At 48.6% G+C, this 24,742-nt stretch overlaps 1 protein-coding gene across 4 annotated transcripts in view; it reads left to right on the top strand.

Moving 5' to 3' along the window:
- Positions 1–17,772, top strand: part of LOC122565000 (zinc finger protein Gfi-1b-like) — a 35,687-nt gene extending 17,915 nt beyond the window's left edge. For 2 of the 4 annotated variants that reach the window (XM_087998178.1, XM_087998179.1), the window contains 5 exons: positions 2,570–2,835; positions 7,897–8,034; positions 8,894–9,059; positions 14,552–16,151; positions 17,591–17,772. In XM_087998178.1, coding sequence (XP_087854304.1) covers positions 2,570–2,835; positions 7,897–8,034; positions 8,894–9,059; positions 14,552–14,733 — 752 coding nt within the window. In that variant the 3' untranslated portion in view covers positions 14,734–16,151; positions 17,591–17,772. The remainder of the gene's footprint in view (positions 1–2,569; positions 2,836–7,896; positions 8,035–8,893; positions 9,060–14,551; positions 16,152–17,590) is intronic. The other 2 variants (XM_087998176.1, XM_087998177.1) reach the window with 2 other exon arrangements.
- Positions 17,773–24,742: the final 6,970 nt, after the last annotated feature.

Raw genomic sequence — 24,742 nt, 5'->3', positions numbered from 1 at the left:
AAGCTCCTTTGCTGGGAGAGAGGCAGCAGTGACCTGTCCTAAATGCCTCCTTTCCCATATTCCCTCATCAACACCTTCCCTCCAATTCCTTTTCTCTCCTGTGCGTTTCCAGTTCACCCTCCCCCCCCCCCCTCGCCACCATGACCTCATTCTTCCCAATCTCTCCAAACCCCTCGAGCCCTCCGGAATACCCGCACTCGCTCAATTCTGGTCCCTCGAATCATAGAGCCCCCGCGGCATGGAAACAGGCCATTCTGCCCAAGGTACCCACACTGACCCTCCAAAGAGCATCACACCCAGGCCCACTCCACCATTCTCTCCCCATAACCCGACATTTCCCATGGCCAATCCACCCTAACCTGCACATCCCAGGACACTGTGGGACAATTCAGCATGGCCAATCCACCCTAACCTGAACATCCCAGGACACTGTGGGACAACTTAGCACAGCCAATCCACCCTAACCTGCACATCCCAGGACACTGTGGGACAATTCAGCATGGCCAATCCACCCTAACCTGAACATCCCAGGACACTGTGGGACAATTCAGCATGGCCAATCCACCCTAACCTGAACATCCCAGGACACTGTGGGACAACTTAGCACAGCCAATCCACCCTGACCTGCACATCCCAGGACACTGTGGGACAATTCAGCATGGCCAATCCACCCTGACCTGCACATCCCAGGACACTGTGGGACAATTCAGCATGGCCAATCCACCCTGACCTGCACATCCCAGGACACTGTGGGACAATTCAGCATGGCCAATCTACCCTAACCTGCACATCCCAGGACACTGTGGGACAATTTAGCATGGCCAATCCACCCTGACCTGCACATCCCAGGACACTGTGGGACAATTTAGCATGGCCAATCCACCCTGACCTGCACATCCTAGGACACTGTGGGACAATTTCCCATGGCCAATCCACTCTAACCTGTACACCTTTGGACTGTGGGAGGAGACTGGAGCACTTGGAGGAGTCAATAGATGTGAAGTTGGAAAAACACAGAGGGCCAGACAGCATCCGAGGAGCAGTAAGGTCAACATTTCTCTCGAAGGGGTTTTGGGCTGAAATGTTGACTTTCCTGCTCCTCAGATGCTGTCTGACCCACTGTGTCCTTCCAGCTCCAAACCTATTGTGTCCGGCTTCCAGCATCTGCAGTCCTTACTGTCTCCAGCGCTCAGAGAAAACCCACGCAGACACAGGGAGAACAAGCAAACTCCACACCCCATCCCCACCCCCAACCTCCTCTCATTTATCTCTCCACCCTTCAGGCACTCTGCCTGTATTCCTGATGAAGGGCTTTTGCCCGAAACGTCAATTTTACTGCTCCTCGGATGCTGCCTGAACTGCTGTGCTTTTCCAGCACCACTCTAATCTAAACTCTGCACAGACAGTCGCGCCCCCCCGCCCCCGAGGCTGGAATTGAACCTGGGGTCCCTGGCGTTGTGGGGCAGTAGGGCTAACCACTGAGCCTTGAGCATCTTTGACTCCACCAACTGGTGATACCTTGGAAGGTGGCTATAAAAATGCAAATTGCACAAGGCAGGATAGGCTCAGCTTGGGCCTGCGGGAGTTTAGAAACTGTACCACCTGATTGTGTGTGTTTCGATCAGGTCGCGAGGGATTGTGACAGGGTGCGCGTGGACAGTGTGAGAGGCTAGAACGGGAAATTCTTCTAAAAGTAAGGAGTCAGCTGTTTCTGATGGAGATTATGTGAAGGCTTTTCCCCAAAGGGGTCATCGGTCTTTGAAAAGGTGGTGGAAACACAGTCTTTTAAGGCAGAGGTGGGTGGGATTCTTGATAAGTGAGGGGGAGAGGGAGGAGGTGAGGGGAGGGTGTTGGGAGTAGGCCGGACTTGAGGAATCAGGTCAGTCGCAACGTTATTGAATGGTGTAGCAGCAGAGGGCCCGAACGACCAACTCCTGATTGGTTTGTTCACTTGACTGTGCCTTCAGCTTCTTCACTCCATTGAGTGGGTCACGTTCACGTTGGCAGCACCCTGGCCTCTGAGCCACGAGGTTCTGGGTTCGTCTCATTCCAGGAATAGTACACCAGAGACCAGGCTGACAGCCTGGTGCAGGGCTGAGGCACAGAAGGGTTGGCCTTTCAGGTGGCAGGTTAATCTGAGACCCCAGGGGCCCTTCAAGGAGATGTATGAGCTCCCATGGCACTAGAGTGAAGACAAGCAGGGAGGTTACCACCGTGAAAATAAACAGACCATCATTATCGTGTTCCTATGGGATCTTGCTGTGTGGAACTTGTCTGCTCTGTTTCCTGCATCACAACAGTCAATGCACTTTAAAATACCTCATTGGCCGGCAAGTACTTTGGGATGTCCTGACATCTTGGAAGATGGCATCAGGAATTGTTTGATTGAACCTAAATGGCTCCCCAGTTGATGTTAGGAGGAGCTTGTGTTGGGAAGGTGGGTGTTGGGAAGTGGGGCATTTGGAGGTGAAATCCCAAGGGGGCGTGCCCTCAGGAGAGGCAGGTTTGGAGTTGCCAGAGGGCCAGTATGTTTGAGGTGTACATTGACTCTAGTTCCTTTCTGTTGCAGAGTCAGCCTCTCTCGCCCCAAGCTCAGCCAGTGATGAAGATTGCATCCTATCCCCAGTCTCCACGCCTGGCTTCCCTTGGGAGCGATTCCAGAACGTGTATGATCTGTGCCACCTCTCCTCCAGCTTTTCCTCCCCTCTCCTGATGGATAAAGCCGATTTGTACGGAGCCCGCGTTTCGGGACCCTTGGAGATTGACCAACCGATCGACTACAGCACCCACTACAGCTCAGCATCCAGCTCCTACAACTGCATCAAGTGTAACAAGGTAACAGCAGCTGAAGTCACTCCAGGAGAAGGTCCACAATGTTCCAGCTCATTGTTGACAGGTGCACGTCACAGCCCCAGCCTGTTTTAGCGAAATGTTGTCTCTGTGGGTAACAGCCTTATTCCAGGGAGCTGAGTGTGTGACTGAGGATGTGCTGTCCTACTGGAGCTGCTGTCTGTGTTAAACTACCTATTGCCCTCTTCCTTTCATGAGATTTGGGCATTCCTGCAAAGGCCAGCAATTATTGCCCATCCCTAATTGCCCAGAGGGCAGTTAAGAGTCAACCACATCACTGTGGGTCTGCAGTCACATGTGGCCAGACCAGGTAAGGATGACTGTTTCCTTCCCTGAAGAACATTATATTGATGATCTTTGTCATGGTTTCTATGACTGAGACCAGCTTTCAATTCCAAATTTAACAGTAATTTAAGTAATAAGTACTTAAATTTCAACTGCCCGAATGAAATTCAAACCCATGTCACAGAGTCTTAGAAAGCTACAGGACAAAGGCCCTTCAGCCCATTGAGTCTGTGCTGGTCAATAACATCTACATAACTATTCTAATCCCATTTGCTAGCACTGAGTGTTGTAAGGCTTGGCATCACTGGTGCACATCTAAATCCTTCATCAATGTGATGCTGGTTCCTCCTTCTCCCACCACCACAGGCAGTGAGTTCCAGATCCCACCACTCTCTGGGTGAAAAGATTTTTCTCACATCCCCTCTAAATCTCCTTCCCATTCCCTTCAATCTATGCCCGGGGTCACTGATCCCTCTATCAATGGGAAATCTTCCTTCCTGTCTATGCTCCTTATAATGTTATTCATCTCAATCATGTCCCCCCCTCAATCTTCTCTGCTTTAAGGAAAACAACCCCAGTCTGCCCAATCTCTCTTCATCACTGAAACTTTCCAGCCCAGACACCATCCTGATAAATCTCCTCTGTCCCTCTCCAGTGGTATCATATCCCCCCATAATGTGGATTCCAGAACTGCACACTGTCGCTGAGGCTTAGCCAACATTTTATATAATTCCAGCATCACCTCCCTGCTCTGAAACACTATGCCTCGGCCAATATATGTCTTCTTAACCCATCCCCCATGGGGAAGACAGTAGAGCAACAATGGCTGGAGTTTCTGGGTGTAATTGAGGACACAGTACAGAGGTTCATCCCAAAGAAAGGATGGATGTCAAAGGAAGTCAGGAAATGTATCATAGAAAAAGAGAGAGCCTATAAAGTGGACAAGAGCACTGGGAAATCAGAAGATTGGGAAGACTATAAAAACAAACAGAGGATAACAAAGAGAGAAATAAGGAAGGAGAGGATCAAATATGAAGGTAGGCTAGTCAGTAATATTAGAAATGATAGTAAAAGTTTCTTTCAATACATAAGAAACAAACAAGAGGCAAAAGTAGACATTGGGCTGCTCCAAATTTATGCAGGAAGGCTTGTGCTGGGAGATAAGGAAATAGCTGGAGAACTTAATAAATACTTTGTGTCAGTCTTCACAGTGGAAGACATGAGTAATATCGCAACAATTAAGGAGGGTCAAGGGGTAGAGTTGAATATGGTAGCCTTTACAAAAGAGAAAGTGCTAGAAAAGCGAAAAGTTCTAAAAATTGATAAGTCTCCTGGCCCGGATGGGCTACATCCTAGAGTTCTGAGGGAGGTGGCTAGGGAAATAGCAGAGGCGTTGGTTGTAATCTTTCAAAAATCACTCAAGTCAGGGAAAGTCCCAGATGATTGGAAAATCGCTGTTGTAACCCACTTGTTCAAGAAAGGATCAAGACAAAAGATGGAAAATTATAGGCCGATTAGCCTAACCTCTGTTGTAGGTAAAATTCTAGAATCCACCGTTAAGGATGAGATTTCTAAATTGTTGGAAGTGCAGGGTCAGATTAGAACAAGTTGGCATGGAGGTTGTGCCTGACAAACCTGTTAGAATTCTTTGAAGAGGTAACAAGTAGGTTAGACCAGGTAAACCAAGTGGATGTTATCTACCTAGGCTTCCAAAAAGCTTTTGATAAGGTGCCTCATGGGAGACTGCTGAATAAGGTGAGGCCCCATGGTGTTTGAGGTGAACTACTGGCCTTGTATGAGGATTGGCTGTCTGACAGAAGGCAGAGAGTTGGAATAAAAGGTTCTTTTTCGGAATGGCAGATAGTGACAAGTGGTGTCCCGCAGGGTTCAGTGTTGGGGTCGCAGCTGTTCACTTTATATAATAATGATCTGGATGAAGGGACTGGGGGCATTCTGGTGAAGTCTGCTAATGATACGAAGTTAGGTGAACAGTACAGAGGAGGTGGGGAGGCTGCAGAAAGATTTAGACAATTTAGGAGAGTGGTCCAGGAAATGGCTGATGAAACTCAATGTGAGCAAATGCAAAGTCTTGCACTTTGGAAAAAAGAACACAGACATGGACTATTTTCCAAACGGTGAGAAATATCATAAAGTCAAAGTACAAAGGGATCTGGGAGTGCTAGTCCAGGATTCTCGAAAGGTTGACTTGCAGGTTGAGTCCATGGTTAAGAAAGCAAATGTAATGTTGTCATTTATCTCAAGAGGGTTGGAATGTAAAAGCAGTGATGTGCTACTGATACTTTGTAAAGCTCTGGTTAGGCCCCATTTGGAGTACTGTTTGGGCCCCACCCCTCAGGAAGGACATACTGGCACTGGAGTGTGTCCAGAGGAGATTCACATGGATGATCCCTGGAATGGTAGGCCTAACAACATACGATGAATGGCTGAGGATCCTGGGATTGTATTCATTAGAGTTTAGAAGGTTGAGGGAGATCTAATAGAAACTTACAAGATAATGAGTGGCTTAGAAAAGGTGGATGCTGGGAAGTTGTTTCCGTCAGGCGGAGAGACTAGGACCTGTGGGTACAGCCTAAGAATTAGAGGGGATCAATTTAGAACGGAAATGAGGAGACATTTCTTCAGCCAGAGAGTGGTGGGCCTGTGGAATTCATTGCCACGGAGTGCAGTGGAGGCTGGGACGTTAAATGTCTTCAAGGCAGAGATTGATAAATTTTTAATCTCGCAAGGAATTAAGGGATACGGGGAGAGTGTGAGTAAGTGGAGTTGAAATGCCCATCAGCCATGATTGAATGATGGAGTGGACTTGATGGGCCAAATGGCCTTACTTCCACTCCTATGTCTTATGGTCTTAACCACGTTATCCCGCTGTCCTGATACTTTAAGGGACTGGTGGACATGATGAAGGGCTTATACCCGAAACATTGAATCTCTTGCTCCTCTGATGCTGCCTGACCTGCTGTGCTTTTCCAGCACCACATTCTCGATTCTGGTGGACATGGGCTCCAAGTTCCCTCTGATCCTCAGTGCTTCCCGGGGTCCTACTATTGATCATGGATTCCCTTGCCTAGTTTGTCCTGCCCAAGTGCATCACCCTCACACTTACCCAGATTGAATCCCATTGTCATTGATCAGCTCATCTGACCAGCCCGTCTATATCCACCTCTAATCTAAGCCTATCCTCCTAATTGTTCAACACCTTGCCAATTTTCCTACCGTTCACAAACTTACTGATCACCTCACCTTATTCAAGTCAAAATGATTTATATTCACCTCAAACAGCAAGGGCCCCAGCACTGATCCTTTAGGAGCCTCAGTGGACACAGTGGGATACTGTCTGCAGAACATTGTCCTGAGCCTGGGTTTATCATTCTCATGAGCTGACCGTTCAGGAGCAGGCGAGTGCTCCCTGATATGCTGGTCAATGCTGATCCTTCGACCCACACCCCATAAAGGAGACGTCCTGTCAATGGTGTTAGTGGGATCTTGCTTTGCCCAAAGTGGCAGTTGTGATTGACTCACAGCTGATGATTCACATACACTTTGGCAGGTGTGTCAATGCTTAGGGGTGTCCAGAGATCCTGGAAGATCCTAGAGACGGGAACTATTTTTTAGAAGGTGTCTGTGATTTTTCTTTTTCAAAGGGAAAAGTAAATCCGACGCCATCCGTGGGGATACTGGGATTTCCTTGGTTTGATCACCATCACCGGTGAGACGCAGACTGATACACCTTCCCTCCCTCAGGATACCAGCCTCCATACATACCCCAGGTCGCACTGAGAATGAACAAATAAATGAACGAATGAATTGATGAACGAATGAATTGATGAACGAATGAATTGATGAATGGACAAATGAATGAACAAACAAACGAATGAGAGAACAAATGAAGAACGAACGAATGAATGAACCTAGACCATTACAGCACAGCACAGGCCCTTTGGTCCTTAATGTTGCGCCACCCTGAGAAACCAATCTGAAGCCCATCTCACCAACACTATTCCATTATCATCCATATGTTTATCCAGTGACCATTTAAATGCCCTTAAAGTTGGCGAGTCCACTACTGTTGTAGGCAGTGCGTTCCATGCCCCTACTACTCTCTGAGTAAAGAAATTACCTCTGTCATCCATCCTATATCTATCACTCCTCAATTTGACGCTATGTTCCCTTGTACTAGCCGTTAACATCCGAGGAAAAAGGCTCTCACTGTCCACCCATCTAACTCTCTTGTTTATATTATGTATCCCAATTAAGTCACCTCTCAATCTCCTTCTCTTTAATGAAAACAGCCTCAAGTCCCTTAGCTTTTCCTCCTAAGACCTTCCCTCCACACCAGGCAACATCCCAGTAAATCTCCACTGAACCATTTCCAGAGCTTCCACGTCCTTCCTATAATACAGAACTGTACGCATTACTTCAATTGCAGCTGCACCAGAGTTTTGTACAGCTGCAGCATGACCTTGTGACTCTGAAAATCAATCTCTCTACCAATAAAGACTAACAGACCATAAGCCTTCTTAACAACCCTATCAAACTGGGTGGCAGCTTTCAAGGATCTCTGTACCTGGCCACCGAGATCTCCCTGCTCATCTACACTACCAAAAATCTTACCATTAGCCCAGTACTCTGCATTCCTGTTACTCCTTCCAAATAAAAGAATGAATGAACAGGTGAATTAATTCCCTGGGGAGGGGCTCTATGTTGAGATCCCTGTATTAATGAGCCCAATTCCCCAACCAGGTATTCTCCACCGCCCATGGTCTTGAGGTCCATGTCAGGAGGTCACACAGTGGGATTCGACCTTATGCCTGTGAGCTGTGTGGGAAGACGTTTGGTCATGGAGTCAGTCTGGAGCAGCACATGAACATTCACTCACAGGTACCCGGCACGGACTGTGTAACAACATCAAAGGTCGGGGGGGGCTTCGGGATGAGTAACATCCAAACACACCGGGGTTGGGGAAGAGGGCATAGTGGGGGAGGGGGCTACACACCAGTGAGAGTCAGCCCCTTCAGGAGCGGGTGGGGGACCCCATATCCTAGTGAGAGTCAGCCCCTTCAGGAGCGGGTGGGGGACCCCATATCCTAGTGAGAGTCAGCCCCTTCAGGAGAGGGAGGGTGACCCCGTACCCCAGTGAGAGTCAGCCCCTTCAGGAGAGGGAGGGGGACTCCATACCCCAGTGAGAGTCAGCCCCTTCAGGAGAGGGAGGGGGACCCCGTACCCCAGTGAGAGTCAGCCCCTTCAGGAGAGGGAGGGGGACCCCGTACCCCAGTGAGAGTCAGCCCCTTCAGGAGATGGAGGGGGACCCTGTACCCCAGTGAGAGTCAGCCCCTTCAGGAGATGGAGGGGGACCCCGTACCCCAGTGAGAGTCAGCCCCTTCAGGAGAGGGAGGGGGACCCCATACCCCAGTGAGAGTCAGCCCCTTCAGGAGAGGGAGGGGGACCCCGTACCCCATTGGGAGTCAGCCTCTTCAGGAGAGGGAGGGGGACCCCGTACCCCAGTGAGAGTCAGCCCCTTCAGGAGAGGGAGGGGGACCCCGTACCCCATTGGGAGTCAGCCTCTTCAGGAGATGGAGGGGGACCCCGTACCCCATTGGGAGTCAGCCTCTTCAGGAGAAGGAGGGGGAGAAATCAGAAAACAGGAATGTGATATTCCCACCTGAAGAGGCATCATGATGGATTGGGACAGGATTTTGTTTTGGGGGCTCAGACTCTCTCGTGTTTTACTCTTTTGTAGGAAAGAATCTTTGAATGTAAAATGTGTGGGAAAAGCTTTAAGAGATCATCTACATTGTCCACCCACCTCCTGATCCACTCGGACACCCGGCCGTATCCCTGTCAATACTGTGGGAAACGATTCCACCAGAAATCCGACATGAAGAAGCATACATACATCCACACAGGTACGTGGGCAATATACCCCGATCCACACAGGTACGTGGGCAATATACCCCGATCCACACAGGTACGTGGGCAATATACCCCGATCCATACAGGTACGTGGGCAATATACCCCGATCCACACAGGTACGTGGGCAATATACCCCGATCCACACAGGTACGTGGGCAATATACCCCGATCCACACAGGTACGTGGGCAATATACCCCGATCCATACAGGTACGTGGGCAATATACCCCGATCCACACAGGTACGTGGGCAATATACCCCCATCCACACAGGTACGTGGGCAATATACCCCCATCCATACAGGTACGTGGGCAATATATCCCGATCCATACAGGTACGTGGGCAATATACCCCCATCCATACAGGTACGTGGGCAATATACCCCGATCCATACAGGTACGTGGGCAATATACCCCGATCCATACAGGTACGTGGGCAATATACCCCGATCCACACAGGTACGTGGGCAATATACCCCCATTCACACAGGTACGTGGGCAATATACCCCGATCCATACAGGTACGTGGGCAATATACCCCGATCCACACAGGTACGTGGGCAATATACCCCGATCCACACAGGTACGTGGGCAATATACCCCCATCCACACAGGTACGTGGGCAATACACCCCGATCCATACAGGTACGTGGGCAATATACCCCGATCCACACAGGTACGTGGGCAATATACCCCGATCCACACAGGTACGTGGGCAATATACCCCCATCCACACAGGTACGTGGGCAATACACCCCGATCCATACAGGTACGTGGGCAATATACCCCGATCCACACAGGTACGTGGGCAATATACCCCGATCCACACAGGTACGTGGGCAATATACCCCAATACACACAGTTACGTGGGCAATATACCCCGATCCTACAGGTACGTGGGCAATATATCCCCATCCATACAGGTACGTGGGCAATATACCCCGATCCACACAGGTACGTGGGCAATATACCCCGATCCACACAGGTACGTGGGCAATATACCCCGATCCACACAGGTACGTGGGCAATACACCCCGATCCATACAGGTACGTGGGCGATATACCCCGATCCACACAGGTACGTGGGCAATATACCCGGATCCACACAGGTACGTGGGCAATATACCCCGATCCATACAGGTACGTGGGCAATATACCCCGATCCATACAGGTACGTGGGCAATATACCCCGATCCATACAGGTACGTGGGCAATATACCCCAATACACACAGTTACGTGGGCAATATACCCCGATCCTACAGGTACGTGGGCAATATATCCCCATCCATACAGGTACGTGGGCAATATACCCCCATCCATACAAGTACGTGGGCAATATACCCCGAACCATACAGGTACGTGGGCAATATACTCCGATCCTACAGGTACGTGGGCAATATACCCCGATCCATACAGGTACGTGGGCAATATACCCCGATCCACACAGGTACGTGGGCAATATACCCCGATCCTACAGGTACGTGGGCAATATATCCCCATCCATACAGGTACGTGGGCAATATACCCCCATCCATACAAGTACGTGGGCAATATACCCCGAACCATACAGGTACGTGGGCAATATACCCCGAACCATACAGGTACTGGGTAATATACCCCCATCCACACAGGTACGTGGGCAATATACCCCCATCCACACAAGTACGTGGGCAATATACCCCCATCCACACAGGTACATGGGCAATGTACCCCCATCCAAACAGGTACGCAGAGTCTATCCCCATGCACACAGGTACGCAGAGTCTATCCCCATGCACACAGTTATGCAGGGAAATACCTGTGTATATCCCCATACACACACTACACAGGCAATATACCCCCATCCACACATGTACACGAGCAATATACCCCCATCCACACAGGTACGTGGGCAATATACCCCCATCCACACATGTACACGAGCAATATACCCCCATCCACACAGGTACATGGGCAATATACCCCATCCACACAGGTACATGGGCAATATACCCCCATCCACACAGGTACGTGGGCAATATACCCCCATCCACACAGGCACGTGGGCAATATACCCCCATGCACACAGGTACGCAGAGTCTATCCCCATGCACACAGGTACTCAGAGTCTATCCCCATGCACACAGGTACGCAGAGTCTATCCCCATGCACACAGGTATGCAGAGTCTATCCCCATGCACACAGGTACTCAGAGTCTATCCCATGCACACAGGTACGCAGAGTCTATCCCCATGCACACAGGTATGCAGAGTCTATCCCCATGCACACAGGTACGCAGAGTCTATCCCCATGCACACAGGTATGCAGAGTCTATCCCCATCCACACAAGTACTCAGAGTCTATCCCCATGCACACAGGTACGCAGAGTCTATCCCCATGCACACAGGTACGCAGTCTATCCCCATGCACACAGGTACGCAGAGTCTATCCCCATGCACACAGGTACTCAGAGTCTATCCCCATGCACACAGGTACGCAGAGTCTATCCCCATGCACACAGGTATGCAGAGTCTATCCCCATGCACACAGGTATGCAGAGTCTATCCCCATGCACACAGGTACGCAGAGTCTATCCCCGTGCACACAGGTATGCAGAGTCTATCCCCATCCACACAGGTACTCAGAGTCTATCCCCATGCACACAGGTATGCAGAGTCTATCCCCATGCACACAGGTACGCAGAGTCTATCCCCATGCACACAGGTACTCAGAGTCTATCCCCATGCACACAGGTATGCAGAGTCTATCCCCATGCACACAGGTATGCAGAGTCTATCCCCATGCACACAGGTACGCAGAGTCTATCCCCATGCACACAGGTACGCAGAGTCTATCCCCATGCACACAGGTACGCAGGGAAATACCTGCAGTTAGACCTGAACATGCATGATTTCTCTCGGTAAACTGAGGACTGAGAGTAAATAAAATCTTTCACTTGTATAGCAACCTTCCTGAGCTGTAGCTTTGGAGCTGATTGTAATATTATGTTTAAACACAGTCCCTCCTGTAATGTCAGAATCATAGCAGATCTGTTAAACGCCAAGCTGATGGTAAATTTGGTCTGAAATATTGATGACACACGTGATTCCGGAAGTCAGCAGATGAATGCTTGCCTGAACATCAGCTCCCCTTGCTCACCTTGGTACCACCTGTAGCTCAGACACAGATTCTCTTCACCTGTTGGTCGTTTAGGGCCTCCTGTGGGTGAACTGGAAGTGTCCCTAACTCTGGTCAAGGAGGCCTGGATTCAAGTCCTACCTGATCCAGAGGTGTGTAATAACATCACTGAACAGAGGAATAGGAAAATATCTCACTAAAGATAGTGGTGTCCAGTCACTTGAGCTCAGAAATAGAGCCTGACACAGCAAGTGCTGAAGGAGTGCTGTGTATTTCAGTTGTGTGCAGATATTGGACATTAACATGTGTGACCTAGTCAATAAAGACAGACTGAAACAGGTTATATGGGATTTTTGTGGCTGCACATTCAGAAAATACATCTCTGTAAATAAATGTTTATGAAGGTAAAACAGATGGATTCAATCTTAAACTCCTCGCCTGACTCACAGCAATTAATCTCCACTTTGAAATGACAGTTTAAAGATTGACCCTGTTTACCCTCTGACATCAGTGTCAATAATCTCTTGACTGCTACCTCAATTCAAACAGGAGGAGGCCATTCGGCCTTCGACTCTAGCCCACTAATCAATCAGATCATGGTGGATCTAATGTTAAACTCACTCTATAATCCTGTATATCCCTGATAATCAGACAGTCATATGGATCTATCATACAGTAAAAGGCCCTTTGGCCCATTGGGTCTGTGCCAGTCAACAATAACTCCCTAACTATTGTAATCACATTTCCCAGCACTTGGCCCATAGCCTGGGCATCGCAAATGCACATCGAAATCCTTCTTCAATGTGACGAGGATTTCAGCCCCTCCATCCCTCACAGGCAGCGAGTTCCAGATTCCCCACCACCCTCTATGAGTGTCGGATGGAGTTTAATTTAGATAAATGTGAGGTGCTGCATTTTGTAAAGGCAATTCAGGACAGGACTTATACATGTAATGGTAAAGTCCTGGGCAGTGTTGCTGAACAAAGAGACCTTGGAGTGCAGGATCATATTTGCTTGTAAATGGAGTCTCAGGTAGATAGGATACTAAGGCGCCATTTGGTATGCTTTCCTTTATTGGTCAAAATATTGAGTTTCGGAGTTGGGAGGTCATTTTGTGGCTGTACAGGACATTGTTTAGGCAATTAATGGAATACTGTGTGCAATTCTGATCTCCCTGCTACAGGAAAGATGTTGTGAAACTTGATAGGGCTCAGAAAAAATTTCCAAAGATGTTGCCAGAGTTGGAGGGTTTGAGCTATAGGGAGAGGCTGAACAGGCTGGGGCTGTTTTCCCTGGAACGTCGGAGGCTGAGGGGTGACCTTATAGAGGTTTACAAAATTATGAGGGGCATGGATAGGATAAATAGACAAAATCTCTTCACTGGGGTGGGGAAGTCCAGAACTAGCGGGCATAGGTTTAAGGTAAGAGGGGAAAATTTTTAAAGTGATACGCAGAGACTGGTACATGTATGGAATGAGCTTCCAGAGGAAGTGGAGGAGGCTGGTACAATTACAGCATTTAAAAGGCATCTGGATGGGTCTATGGATAGGAAGCGGGTTATGAGCCAAATGCTGGCAAATGGGACTAGATTGGGTTGGGATATCTGGTCGGCATGGACGAGTTGGACCGAAGGGTCTGCTTCCATGCTGTACATCTCTATGACTCTATGCTAACCTTTGGCATTGCAGGAATTAAACCCACATTGTTGGGGCCACTCTGTATTAGAAACCAGCTGTCTGGCCAATTGAGCAAACTGAACCCCTTTAACCTATCTAGCCTTTACTTGTGAGGTAATCTTGATGTCCTGGCTCCAATACACATCTCTTAAGCAAGGTTAATCAAGGATATTATCTGGTCATTGCTTCATGGATGTTTGTGGGATCTACCTGTGCACAAAATGGCGGTGGTGTTCCTATATTGAAACAAAGGCTGTGTCTCAAAGAATTGCATTGGCGGCACTCTGGCTCAATGGTTAGCACTGCTGCCTCACAGCTCCAGGGACTCAGGTTTGATTCCAGCTTCGGGTGACTGCCTGTGTGGAGTTTGCACATTCTCCCCGTGTCTGCGTGGGTTTCCTCCAACAGTCCAAAGATGTGCAGGTTAGGGTGGATTGGCCATGGGAAATTGCCCATAGTGTTCAGAGCTGTGTAGACTTGGTGGATTGGCTGTGGGAAATGTCGGGGTTAAGGGAAGAGGGTGAGGGGGGGTGGGATGCTCTTCAGAGGGTTGGTGTGAACTCGATAGGCTGAATAGCCTGCCTCCACACTGTAGGGATGTAACTGGCTGTGAAGTGTCTCGGGAGGCCGTGAGGAGAGAGTCTGAGCTCGGTTTGTTTCACTCGGGGTTTTTCTGGTTTGTTTATTTCCAGGAGAGAAGCCTCACAAGTGCCAGGTGTGCGGGAAATCCTTCAGCCAAAGCTCCAACCTCATTACCCACAGCCGCAAGCATTCAGGCTTCAAACCTTTCGGCTGTGAACTCTGCACCAAAGGTTTTCAGCGCAAGGTGGATCTCCGGCGTCATCGGGAGACCCAGCACGGGATGAAGGTGTAGGAGCAAGCAGCCATCCCGCATGGGTCGGAGTGGGTGGACGTACAGTCAACTGGCCATGCCCTTTGGAATGTTCTGGAGAGCCACTCTGTTTCAGGGCATTTAGGGGTTTGGCCACAAATACTGGAACATCTGATCCCTCTGTGCTGTCGCCCATTCTCACCTTCTCTGTCATTACTCCAGAGGTGGTCTGTGTGATTTTGGAGTTAATGTCAATGTCATAGAGTCATAGAGATGTACAGCATGGAAACAGACCCTTCAGTCCAACTCATTCATTATGACCAGATATCTGAAATAAATCTAGTCCCATTTGCCAGCACTTGACCCATATCCCTCTAAACCCTTCCTATCATCCTTGATTATCCGAAAGTCAATTATCCGAATAAGTCTGCAAGATGCCAATGCTTGGCTAAACTGTGTTATCTGGCATCCGATTATCCGAACATTCGATTATCTTAACAAAATACTCTCCATCCATGTCGTTCGGACAATCAAGGCTCCTCTCTATCCATCCAGATGCCCTTTAAATGTTGCAATTGTACCAGCCTCTATCACTTCCTCTGGCAGCTCATTCCGTACACGCAACACCCTCTACGTGAAAAAGATGCCCCTTAAGTCCTTTTAAAATCTTCCCCTCGCCACCCTAAATCTATGCCCTCTAGTTCTGGACTCCCCCACTCCAGGAAAAAGTCCTTGTCTATTCACCATATCCAAGCCCCTCATGATTTTATAATCCTCTAAAAGGTCACCCCTTAGCCTCCGACGCTCCTGGGAAAACAGCCCCAGGCCTGTTCAGCCTCTCCCTATAGTTTAAACCTCCAACTCTCCCAACATCGTTGTAAATCTTAACTGAACCCTTTCAAGTTTCACAACATCCTTCTGATAGGATGGAGACCAGAATTGCACGCAAAATTCCAAAAGTGGCCTAAGCAATGTCATCAGGCATTGTTACCACCAAAATGGAGCAGGCTGATCACTCTCAGGCGATCACCCTCCTCTCTAACCTTACAACCTCTGTCAGCGCCTAAAATCCTTCAACAACTCCACAATTAGCGAGTTTTGTGAAGATTAATAGCTCAGGTTGAGGTTCTGGATGTAGGTTTGTTTGCTGAGCTGGAAGGTTCATTTCCAAATGTTTCATCACCATATTAGGGAACATCTTCAGTTGGCCTCAGGCAAAGATGTTACCTAGTATGGTGATGAAATATCTGGAAATGAACCTTCCAGCTCAGCGAGCAAACCTACATCCAAAGCTCCACAATTCTACGTTCTGACCTCTCATGTATCACACAGTCTCTTTGCTCCCTCAGCAGTGTTGACCTTAAACTTTGCAATTTTCTCCCGCAACTTCTTCACCTGTCTCTCTTTACTCCTAAGACACACCCAAGAATCTACCTCTTTGTCCATGGACTACGTTTGTGGTAAGCCATGCTAGTCGCCTCTTTTTAAAAATTTGCTCAGTGTCAAGGTTTCTCTTTAAGATGCTACATAAATGCAAGTTGTTGTTGCTGATGAACTTAAGTCAAACCAATCCTGCAGGTGCTGAGTTTGGAAGCAGCTATTTTTGACTTGAAACATCAATTCTGTTTCTCTCTCTCCAGATGCTGCCAGACCTGCTGAGCTTTTCCAGCATTTTCTGATTTTATTTTCAATCTTCAACGTCTGCAGCGATAGAATTATGTGGCTCTCTCTTTGGTGCAGGGGGACAGTGTGACCCCAGTGCCGCAGGGTTTGTGGAGGGGTGGTGTGAATTAGTTGGGGGGTTCCTGCTCTCTGACACCGTCCCATGTACTGCACGACCTGAACATTGATGGAAGGGCAAGGACAGAAACAGAATTATTCAGAGAACATGACTAACCTTGTATAAAAGCCGGATGCTGGAATCTGAAACCAACAGAGAAAATGCATTCACTAATGAATGCACTAATCCACTAATTTTCACTAATGAAAATCTCAGCAGGTCTGGCAGCATCTGTAAGGAGAGAAAAGAGCTGACGTTTTGAGTCTAACTGACTTCTATCTCGCAGAGGCTGAGCGCCAACTCTCAGATTCCTCCTCCTACCTCCCCCTGGAGCATGACCACACCACTGAGCATCAAGCCATTGTCTCCAAAACTGTGACTGGCCTGATTTCCTCCGAATGCCTCCCCCCAACAGCTTCCAACCTCACAGTCTCCCAACCCCGGACAGCCAGTTTCTACCTAATCTCCAAAATCCACAAGAAGGACTGTCCCGGCAGGCCCATTGTGTCAGCAGAGCTTTGACAAAGGTCAGTTAGACTCGAAACGTGACTAACCTTGTGCTGGGAACCTCTCTTTAATTTCAGTGTTTCCTTTTATGCACATGAACATAATTTTAGACAAAGAGACACAGAGCAGGAGTAGACCATTTGGCCCTTGAGTCTGCTATGCCATTCAATACTACCATGGCTGATCCCTTATCTCAATGCAATATTCCCACTTTCTCTCCATACCCCTTGGTGCCTTTAGAGATTTACCCATCACTTCTTTGACTGTATTTTTAGAAACAAAGGGCTGGAGGCCCTTTGAGCCCGCTCTGCCATTCATCGTGATTATGGCCAAGTCACCAGTTCCTGCATTCCCCCACGTCCATATTCAGTGACCAGGCCTCTCCAACCTTCTGTAGGAGATAATTCCACAAGTACACCAGCCTCTGAGTGAAGAAATATTTCCTCATCAATGGTCTACTCCGTATCGCCCCGAGACAGTGTCGCTTGTCCCTGTGGTGCTCAGGATGGATCACTGGACTCGAAACATGAAATACTGCTTTCTCTTCCCAGATGCTGCCAGACCTGCTGAGTTTCTCCAACACTTTATGTTTTTGTTTGTCCCTGGTTTTAGGTTCCCCAACCAGCGTAACCATCCTCCCAGCAACTTGCGTGTGGCCACCCTGGGTAGACTTTTCTGCATTTCAATCAGGAACAAGTGAGGACTGCAGATGTTGAGATCAGAGTCAAAAAGTGTGCCTCTTTCTGTTTCTGATGGTGGATGGACTTTATTAAAATAAATGTTTGCTGAATTAACTGGCTTTCAGTCGAATTCTTTGCCTCAGTTTTACTCCAAAGAGGTTGTTTTTCTGACCATTCTCTCCGGGTTCTGCTGTGTAACCCCCTGCCCCTGGGAAGCAGTAGTTGGCAAAATCCTTGCCAACGTATACCACCCTCTGTGAGAGACTGGCTCCCTGTTGCCAGATTCAACAACAACAGCTTTTGTTCAATACCAGGCTGGCAGAGACATTATTGGCATTGGGTGGGAAGTGCAACCAGACAGGTGCCAGCTACAAGTATCACTCCCGCCTCTGAATCAGAAGGTCACAGACATCTACAGCACAGAAAAAGGCCCTTCAGCCCATCTGGTCAAAAACATCCCTCCCATAATGTGGTTTCCAGAACTGCACACAATTCTCTCCCTGTGGCCTAACCAATGTTTTATGTAGTTCCAGCATCACCTCCCTGCTCCTAAATTATATACCATGACTAATAAAGGCAAGAATCCCAAATGCCTCCTTTACCTTTGTGTCCACATGTCCTGCCACCTTCTGGTAGACACAAACACCAAGGTCTCTCGGCTCACCTTCTGGGTTTGAATCCCACTCGAGGTTTTGAGTGTAAAACCCACACCTGGCACTCCAGCGCAGTACTGGGAGAGTGCTGCACTGTCTGAGGTATCTTCTTTCAGGTGAGGGGTTCAAGCGGGCACACAAACATTGCTGTGTCCTGTGGGATGTCAAAGATCCCACCGCACTGTTATAAAGAGGAGCAGGAGAATTCTGGCTAATAATTCCTCAATCAGCGTCACATTATTGTCACATTTCTGTTCACTTGGTGAAAATGAATTGCTGGATTTCCTACAATACAACAGTGACAACACTTCAGAAATATTTCATTAGTGGTAAAGCAGGCAGTCCTGAAAAAACAGAATTTAATTATTTTTAATAAAGGAGAGATCCAGTGAAAGAGTGGGGGTTTGTAGCCAGTAATAGGAGCACCTTCATCTCAGTGTCTAAGCAGGAGGAAGAGGAAACATCGAATTGTGTGTGTGTGCGTGTGTGTGTGCATGTGTGCGTGTGCGCATGTGTGTGTGTGTGTGTGAGTGTGTGTGTGTGAGAGAGTGAGCTTAGGTGGGTGTACAGTGGTACAGGAATGTCAGAGGGTATGGGAGATTTGAGTGTGTGAATGTGTGTCTGTGTGTGCTTGCATACCTATGTCCAACAGGTTTATTTGGAAGCACTAGTTTTTGGGTGCTGCACCTTGATCAGGTGGTTGGGACCTGCTGTCACTGTCCCTGTCATGGTCTATGTTCATTAGTTAAAAATCACAACCACCTGATGAAGGAGCAGTGCTCCGAAAGCTAGTGCTTCCAATTAAACCTGGACTATAAACTGGTGTTGTGTGATTTTGTGTGATTGTGTGAACCGCAGTCCAACACTGGCTCCTCCACATCATAGCTATGTCTGTGAGTGTGTGTGTTGTATGTGAGCTGATATCAATGCTCACTAACCGAGATAGAGCTTTCCAGGGACTGAGTAAGGAAGCTGGTGAGCAAGGTGTTAAATCTTTATCTTGCGACCTTACTCTGAGCCACTCGGGAGAGCCATGTGATGGGGTTTTGCCTATAGCCAAAGGAAAATTTGCCTGCGACCTTTAACCTCTCCAACATGCATAGAGCGCGTGCATGCACACACACACACACACACACATATATCTTGCCCCACCCCCCCACTCCTCAACTCCCCCCACTTTGTCCCATCCTGCAATCCTCCCCACTACTCCAACTAACTGAGTGGACTGTAGGCTAGAACAGTTCCTGCAAAGGCTGAGCAGGGCATTTAAATATTTGACAAACAAATTTGCTGTGATGTTGAGGGAGCTGATTGTTTCAAATGTGTCAAGATTTCAGTCGAGAGCTGCCTGAGACAAAGGCAAATCAGGTAGTTTGGGAAAGAGACACAAATCAGTATTGGAGCTGTGTGGCTGAGAGTTGAACAGGTTTGGGAACTCTGGTGCCAAGTATGCAAATATCGGAGTCACTTACCTCATTGTATTTGAAGACACTGGCTTTTATTGGCAGGTTCTGAGAAGTCACTACCAGCTGGGACCCACTGTCACTATCCCTGCCATGGTCTATGTCCACTAGTTAAAAATCACACAACACCAGGTTATAGTCCAACAGGTTTATTCAGAATTACAGTACCAACATTTGGAGCACGGCTCCTTCATCCGGTAGCTGTGGAGCAGCAGCGTTCTGAAAGCTTTTACTTCCAAATAAACCTGTTGGACTTCAACCTGGTGTCATCTAATTTTTAACTTTGTCCACCCCAGTCCAACACCGGCACCTCCACATCCTGTCCACATCCTGTGTGTTTGTGTGTGCGCGCATGTCTATGTCAGTGAGTGTGTGTCAGTGTGTATCTGTGTATCTGAGCTGAAAAATGTGTTGCTGGAAAAGCGCAGCTGGATTCCTGAAGAAGGGCTTATGCCCGAAACGTCGATTCTCCTGCTCCTTTGATGCTGCCTGACCTGCCGCGCTTTTCCAGCAACACATTTTTCAGCTCTGATCTCCAGCATCTGCAGACCTCACTTTCTCCTAGTGTATCTGTGTATCTGTCTATGTGTGTGTGTGTCTGTGTGTCAGTGTGTATCTGTCTGTCTTTGTGTGTATCAGTGTGTATCTATGTCAGTGTGTATCTTTTATCTGTCTGTCTGTGTCTGTGTGTATCTGAGATCTGTGTCTGTGTTTGTGTGTCAGTGTGCATCTGAGTATCTGTCTGTGTCTGTGAGTGTGTGTATGTGTGCCTGTGTGTGTCAGTGTATTTTTTGCCTGTGTGTGTGTGTCAGTGGGTATCTGTGTATTTGTCTGTGTCTGTGTCTGTGTGTCAGTGTGTATCTGTGTGTCTATCTATGTCTGTGTGTCAGTGTGTATCTGTGTATCTGTCTGTGACTGTGTGTGTGTCAGTGTATATCTGTGTATCTATCTATGTCTGTGTGTCAGTGTGTATCTATGTATCTGTGTGTATATATACAGCTGTCCATTACCACAGCTGTGAGCTGGTATCAGTGCTACAGAGATAGAGTTTTCCAGGGACTGAGTAAGGAAACTGGCGAATAAGGTTTTAAATCTTTATCTTGCGACCTCACTCTGAGCCACTGGAGAGAGCCATATGATGGGATTTTGCCTGCAGTCAAGGGAAGATTTTAGAAGAAAGGGAGATGATCTTATTGAAACCTATAAAATCCTGAGGCACTTAACAGGGAGGATGCTGAGAGGATGTTTCTGTAACAGGGTGAAGATTGTTCCCACTTGTAAAAGCAAAGAAGGACAAGAGGATGTGGACTAAAAGTGATTTGCTAAAGGAGCAAATGTGATGGGAGAATAAACGTTTTCATGTAGCCAGTGGTTCAGGTCTGGAATACGGTTACGGTTATGGTTGGAGGGGTGGGGTTTGAGAGCAGAGGTGTGGGATGTGGACGAGATGCATTGGAGGGCATCTTTAACCACGTGGGAGGGGAAATTGCGGTCTCTAAAGAAGGAGGCCATCTGGTGGAACTGGTCCTCCTGGGAGCAGATACAGCGGAGGTGGAGGATTTGGGAATACGGGATAGCATTTTTGCAGGAGGTAGGGTGGGAAGAGGTGTAATCCAGGTAGCTGTGGGAGTCGGTGGGTTTGTAGAATATGTCAGTCTTGAGTCGGTCACTGTTATGGAGATGGAGAGGTCCAGGAAGGGGAGGGAGGTGTCAGAGATGGTCCAGGTGAATTTAAGGTCGCGCTGGAATATGCTGGTGAAGTTGATGAACTGCACAACCTCCTCGCGGGAGCACGAGGTGGTGCCGATGCAGTCATCGATGTAGCGGAGGAAGAGATGAGGAGTGGTCCCGGTGTAACTACGGAAGATGGACTGTTCCATGTAACTGACGAAGAGACAGGCATAGCTGGGGCACATGTGGGCGCCCATGGCTACCCCTTTCATCTGGAGGAAGTGGGACGATTCAAAGGAGACATTATTGAGGGTGAGGATCAGTTCAGCCAAACTAATGAAACTGTCCGTGGAAGGGTACTGGTGAGCATGTTGGGAGGGGAAGAAACTAAGGGCTTGGAGGCCCTGGTCATGGCGGATGGAGGTGTATAGGGACCGGATGTTCATGGTGAAGATGAGGCATTGGGGGCTGGGGAAACAAAAGTCTTGGCGAGGTGGAGGGCGTGGGTTCTCTGCTGTCACAATTCTGTGATTGACTCTGACTGGAACGAGAGCAAACAGGTTAAAACGAAGGGGTCTTCTATTTAAAATGATCTATGCCTCAGAGAGTGCTGGAGGGAGCACACTGTTTGTGTAATTTTAAGGCAGAGATTGATAGCTTCCTGACCCGAGAGGGAGTTGAAGGGCATCAGTGGAGGGAAGGGCATACCCAAATCAGCCATGACCTTACTGATTAGTGGACTAGGCTGACGGGAAGAATGGTCTGCTGCTGTCCCTGATGTTTGTGTCATGGCTGCTCTGCCCTGTGAATGTGTTGGGTGAGAATACTGAACCGTCCAATGGCCAGCTTCATTACGGAAGGTGTCAGCTGCTACTGGGATTGTGGGAGGGTGGGGGGGGGCGCGGGGTAGTTGGGGGGTGGGAGGGGGCAACATGCTCTGAGGGAAAGGTCAAGTGTCCAAGAGAGACTCAAATACTTCCCCCCCTTCCCCCCTTCACTCCCTTGCTTTGGGCCAGTCCCATTGTACAAGGGGTGTTCCCTTTCAGATGAGATGCTAAACTGAGGACCCCCTTACAGTATCAGTTGGATGTCAAAGAGTCCACTTTGAAGAAGAGCTTAGATATTTTTCCCTGGTGTCCCGGTAAGCAGGTTGGCATGGTGACTCAGTGGTTAGTGCTGCTGCCTCACAACACCAGGGACACGGGTTCAATTCCAGCCTTGGGTGACTGTCTGGGTGGAGTTTACACAGTCTCCCCGTGTCTGCGGGGCTTTCCCCCGGGTGTTCCAGTTTCCTCCCACAGTCCAGAGCTGTGCACGTTAGGGTGGATTGGCCATACTAAATTGTCCATAGTGTCCAACGCTGTGCAGGCTAGGTGGGTTAACCATGGGAAATGCAGGGTTACGGGGTATGGTGAGGGTCTGGGCCTGGGAGGGATGCTCTTCGGACGGTCAGTGTGGACTTGATGGGCCGAATGAACTGCCTCTGCACCGTAGGGGTTGTATGGTTCAACGGTGGCCTTAGCTGCCACAGGAACTGAACGTGTTGTTGATGACATGCTGCATCACTAACCAGCCCCTGGTGGGTGGGGGGGAGGGGGTGTGGGGTGGGTGTGTGGTTGGTTGGAAGCATGCTTAGAAATACACGCATTTCAAAAGAGCAGAGTTTACCTGCTCAATCCAGTGATCTGTGTGGATTGTGGCACTCCATACATCTTATCCTCCCCTCCGCCCCCCCCCCCCCACCTCCTCCAGTGTAAAGCAGGATACAGACTGGTTCCGTCTAAGTGCAAATCTGTCTTCGCTTTAAGAATAGAGGCAAATGCACAACCAAATATGCAAATCAGGAGCCAGCGCCATGGATACGGAGGTTGACTGGCAGGTTGTGCTTAGCATGCAGGATGTAGGTTCAGTAAGTGCCGCATGTTTGCTGATCTCAGACAATTGATCTAAAACAAAACCCAAAAGTGGTGATCTTGATTTCCAACAATCAGTCAAACAGGTCCCTGCCCCAAATCAGACAGACACCATGTCACACAATGCGGACACATCCAGGGGGGAGTGACTCAGTATCCATATGGAAGGTGTAGTGCTGGAAAAGCACAGCAAGTCAGGCAGCATCCGTGGGGCAGGAGAGTCGACCTTTCCGCCATAAGCCCTTCATCAGAAAGCACTTTCTATGCCACACTTTTCAACTCTGATCTCCAGCATCTGCAATCCTCACTTTCTCTCAGTATCAGTCTGTACGGGTGAAACAGACACTGTGGCTGCTGGTGAGAATGGCACTGCCAGTCAGACCCTTCATGTCTGCCCGAACTCTCTGTGCCATCCCATATACTTGTAGCAGCTGCGGGTGAGGGGAGGGGGAGAGACTGTCGCACACCTCCTGCAGGAATGTGCCTTTGCAAAGGGAGGCTGGAGGGAAATGCGGTGATTTTGTTTTTGTCCCAGGTTTGTCCCAGGCAGCTCCGTGAGGTGGGATTCTGTGCTGTACGGCCTGTCCCCTGGGCAGCACACTGAGACAAACATCAACTGGAGGACCATCAAATCGGTGAAAGATGCTCTTTGCTCTGCCCGAAACGTATTGGTTTTCTAGAGGCCGACCGAGTGGCACGTTCCAAGGCCCAGTACGATGTGCTGAGGGATGCAGTAAAGTTTGGGGCAGCTGGTGCCAAGGCGCAATGGGGAAAGACGACCGTCTAGGGTCTTTTGGCCAAAGTACAATGAGGTTCCTCTCAGTTATCGGACCCTCCCAGTGCCTCGAATACTGTATACAGTATGTAGGCAGTATCTTGCATTAGTAAGAAATGGCTTGGTTTATTTGTTAAAACTGTAACAAAAATGTTTGTTTGTTCCCCAGATGCAAAGTCTGTATAGAACCGAACTGCTCTAGTGACGATGTATGTAAAGATTTTTGATGAATAAAGAATATTTTTGAAATAGAAGAGGGACAAAAGTACACAAAGTGCTGTCTCAATGGTGAGAAAATGTAACCCAGTGATACCCAGGGTACTGAGAGATGGCTGAGGGCTGGGAGAGGGGAGTAAGGAGGGACATTAGTCAGTGGTGGGGGGGTGAGGGGAGTAAGGAGGGACGTTGGTTAGTGGGGGGAGAGGGGTGTATGGGAGACTGATTAGCAAGGTTAGATCTCACAGAATACAGGGAGAACTAACTATTTGGATACAGAATTGGTTCAAAGGTAGAAGACAGAGGGTGATGGTGGAGGGTTGTTTTTCAGACTGGAGGCCTGTGACCAGTGGAGTGCCACAAGGATCGGTGCTGGGCCCTCTACATTTTGTC

This window comes from Chiloscyllium plagiosum, unplaced genomic scaffold (genome assembly GCF_037043375.1).
Source record: "Chiloscyllium plagiosum isolate Xiang-an unplaced genomic scaffold, Cpla_swu_hap1 HiC_scaffold_21, whole genome shotgun sequence".
In the NCBI taxonomy this organism is placed as follows: domain Eukaryota; kingdom Metazoa; phylum Chordata; class Chondrichthyes; order Orectolobiformes; family Hemiscylliidae; genus Chiloscyllium; species Chiloscyllium plagiosum.
The sequence above is the reverse complement of the archived record's forward strand: the minus strand, read 5'-3'. Positions and strand labels throughout refer to the sequence as shown.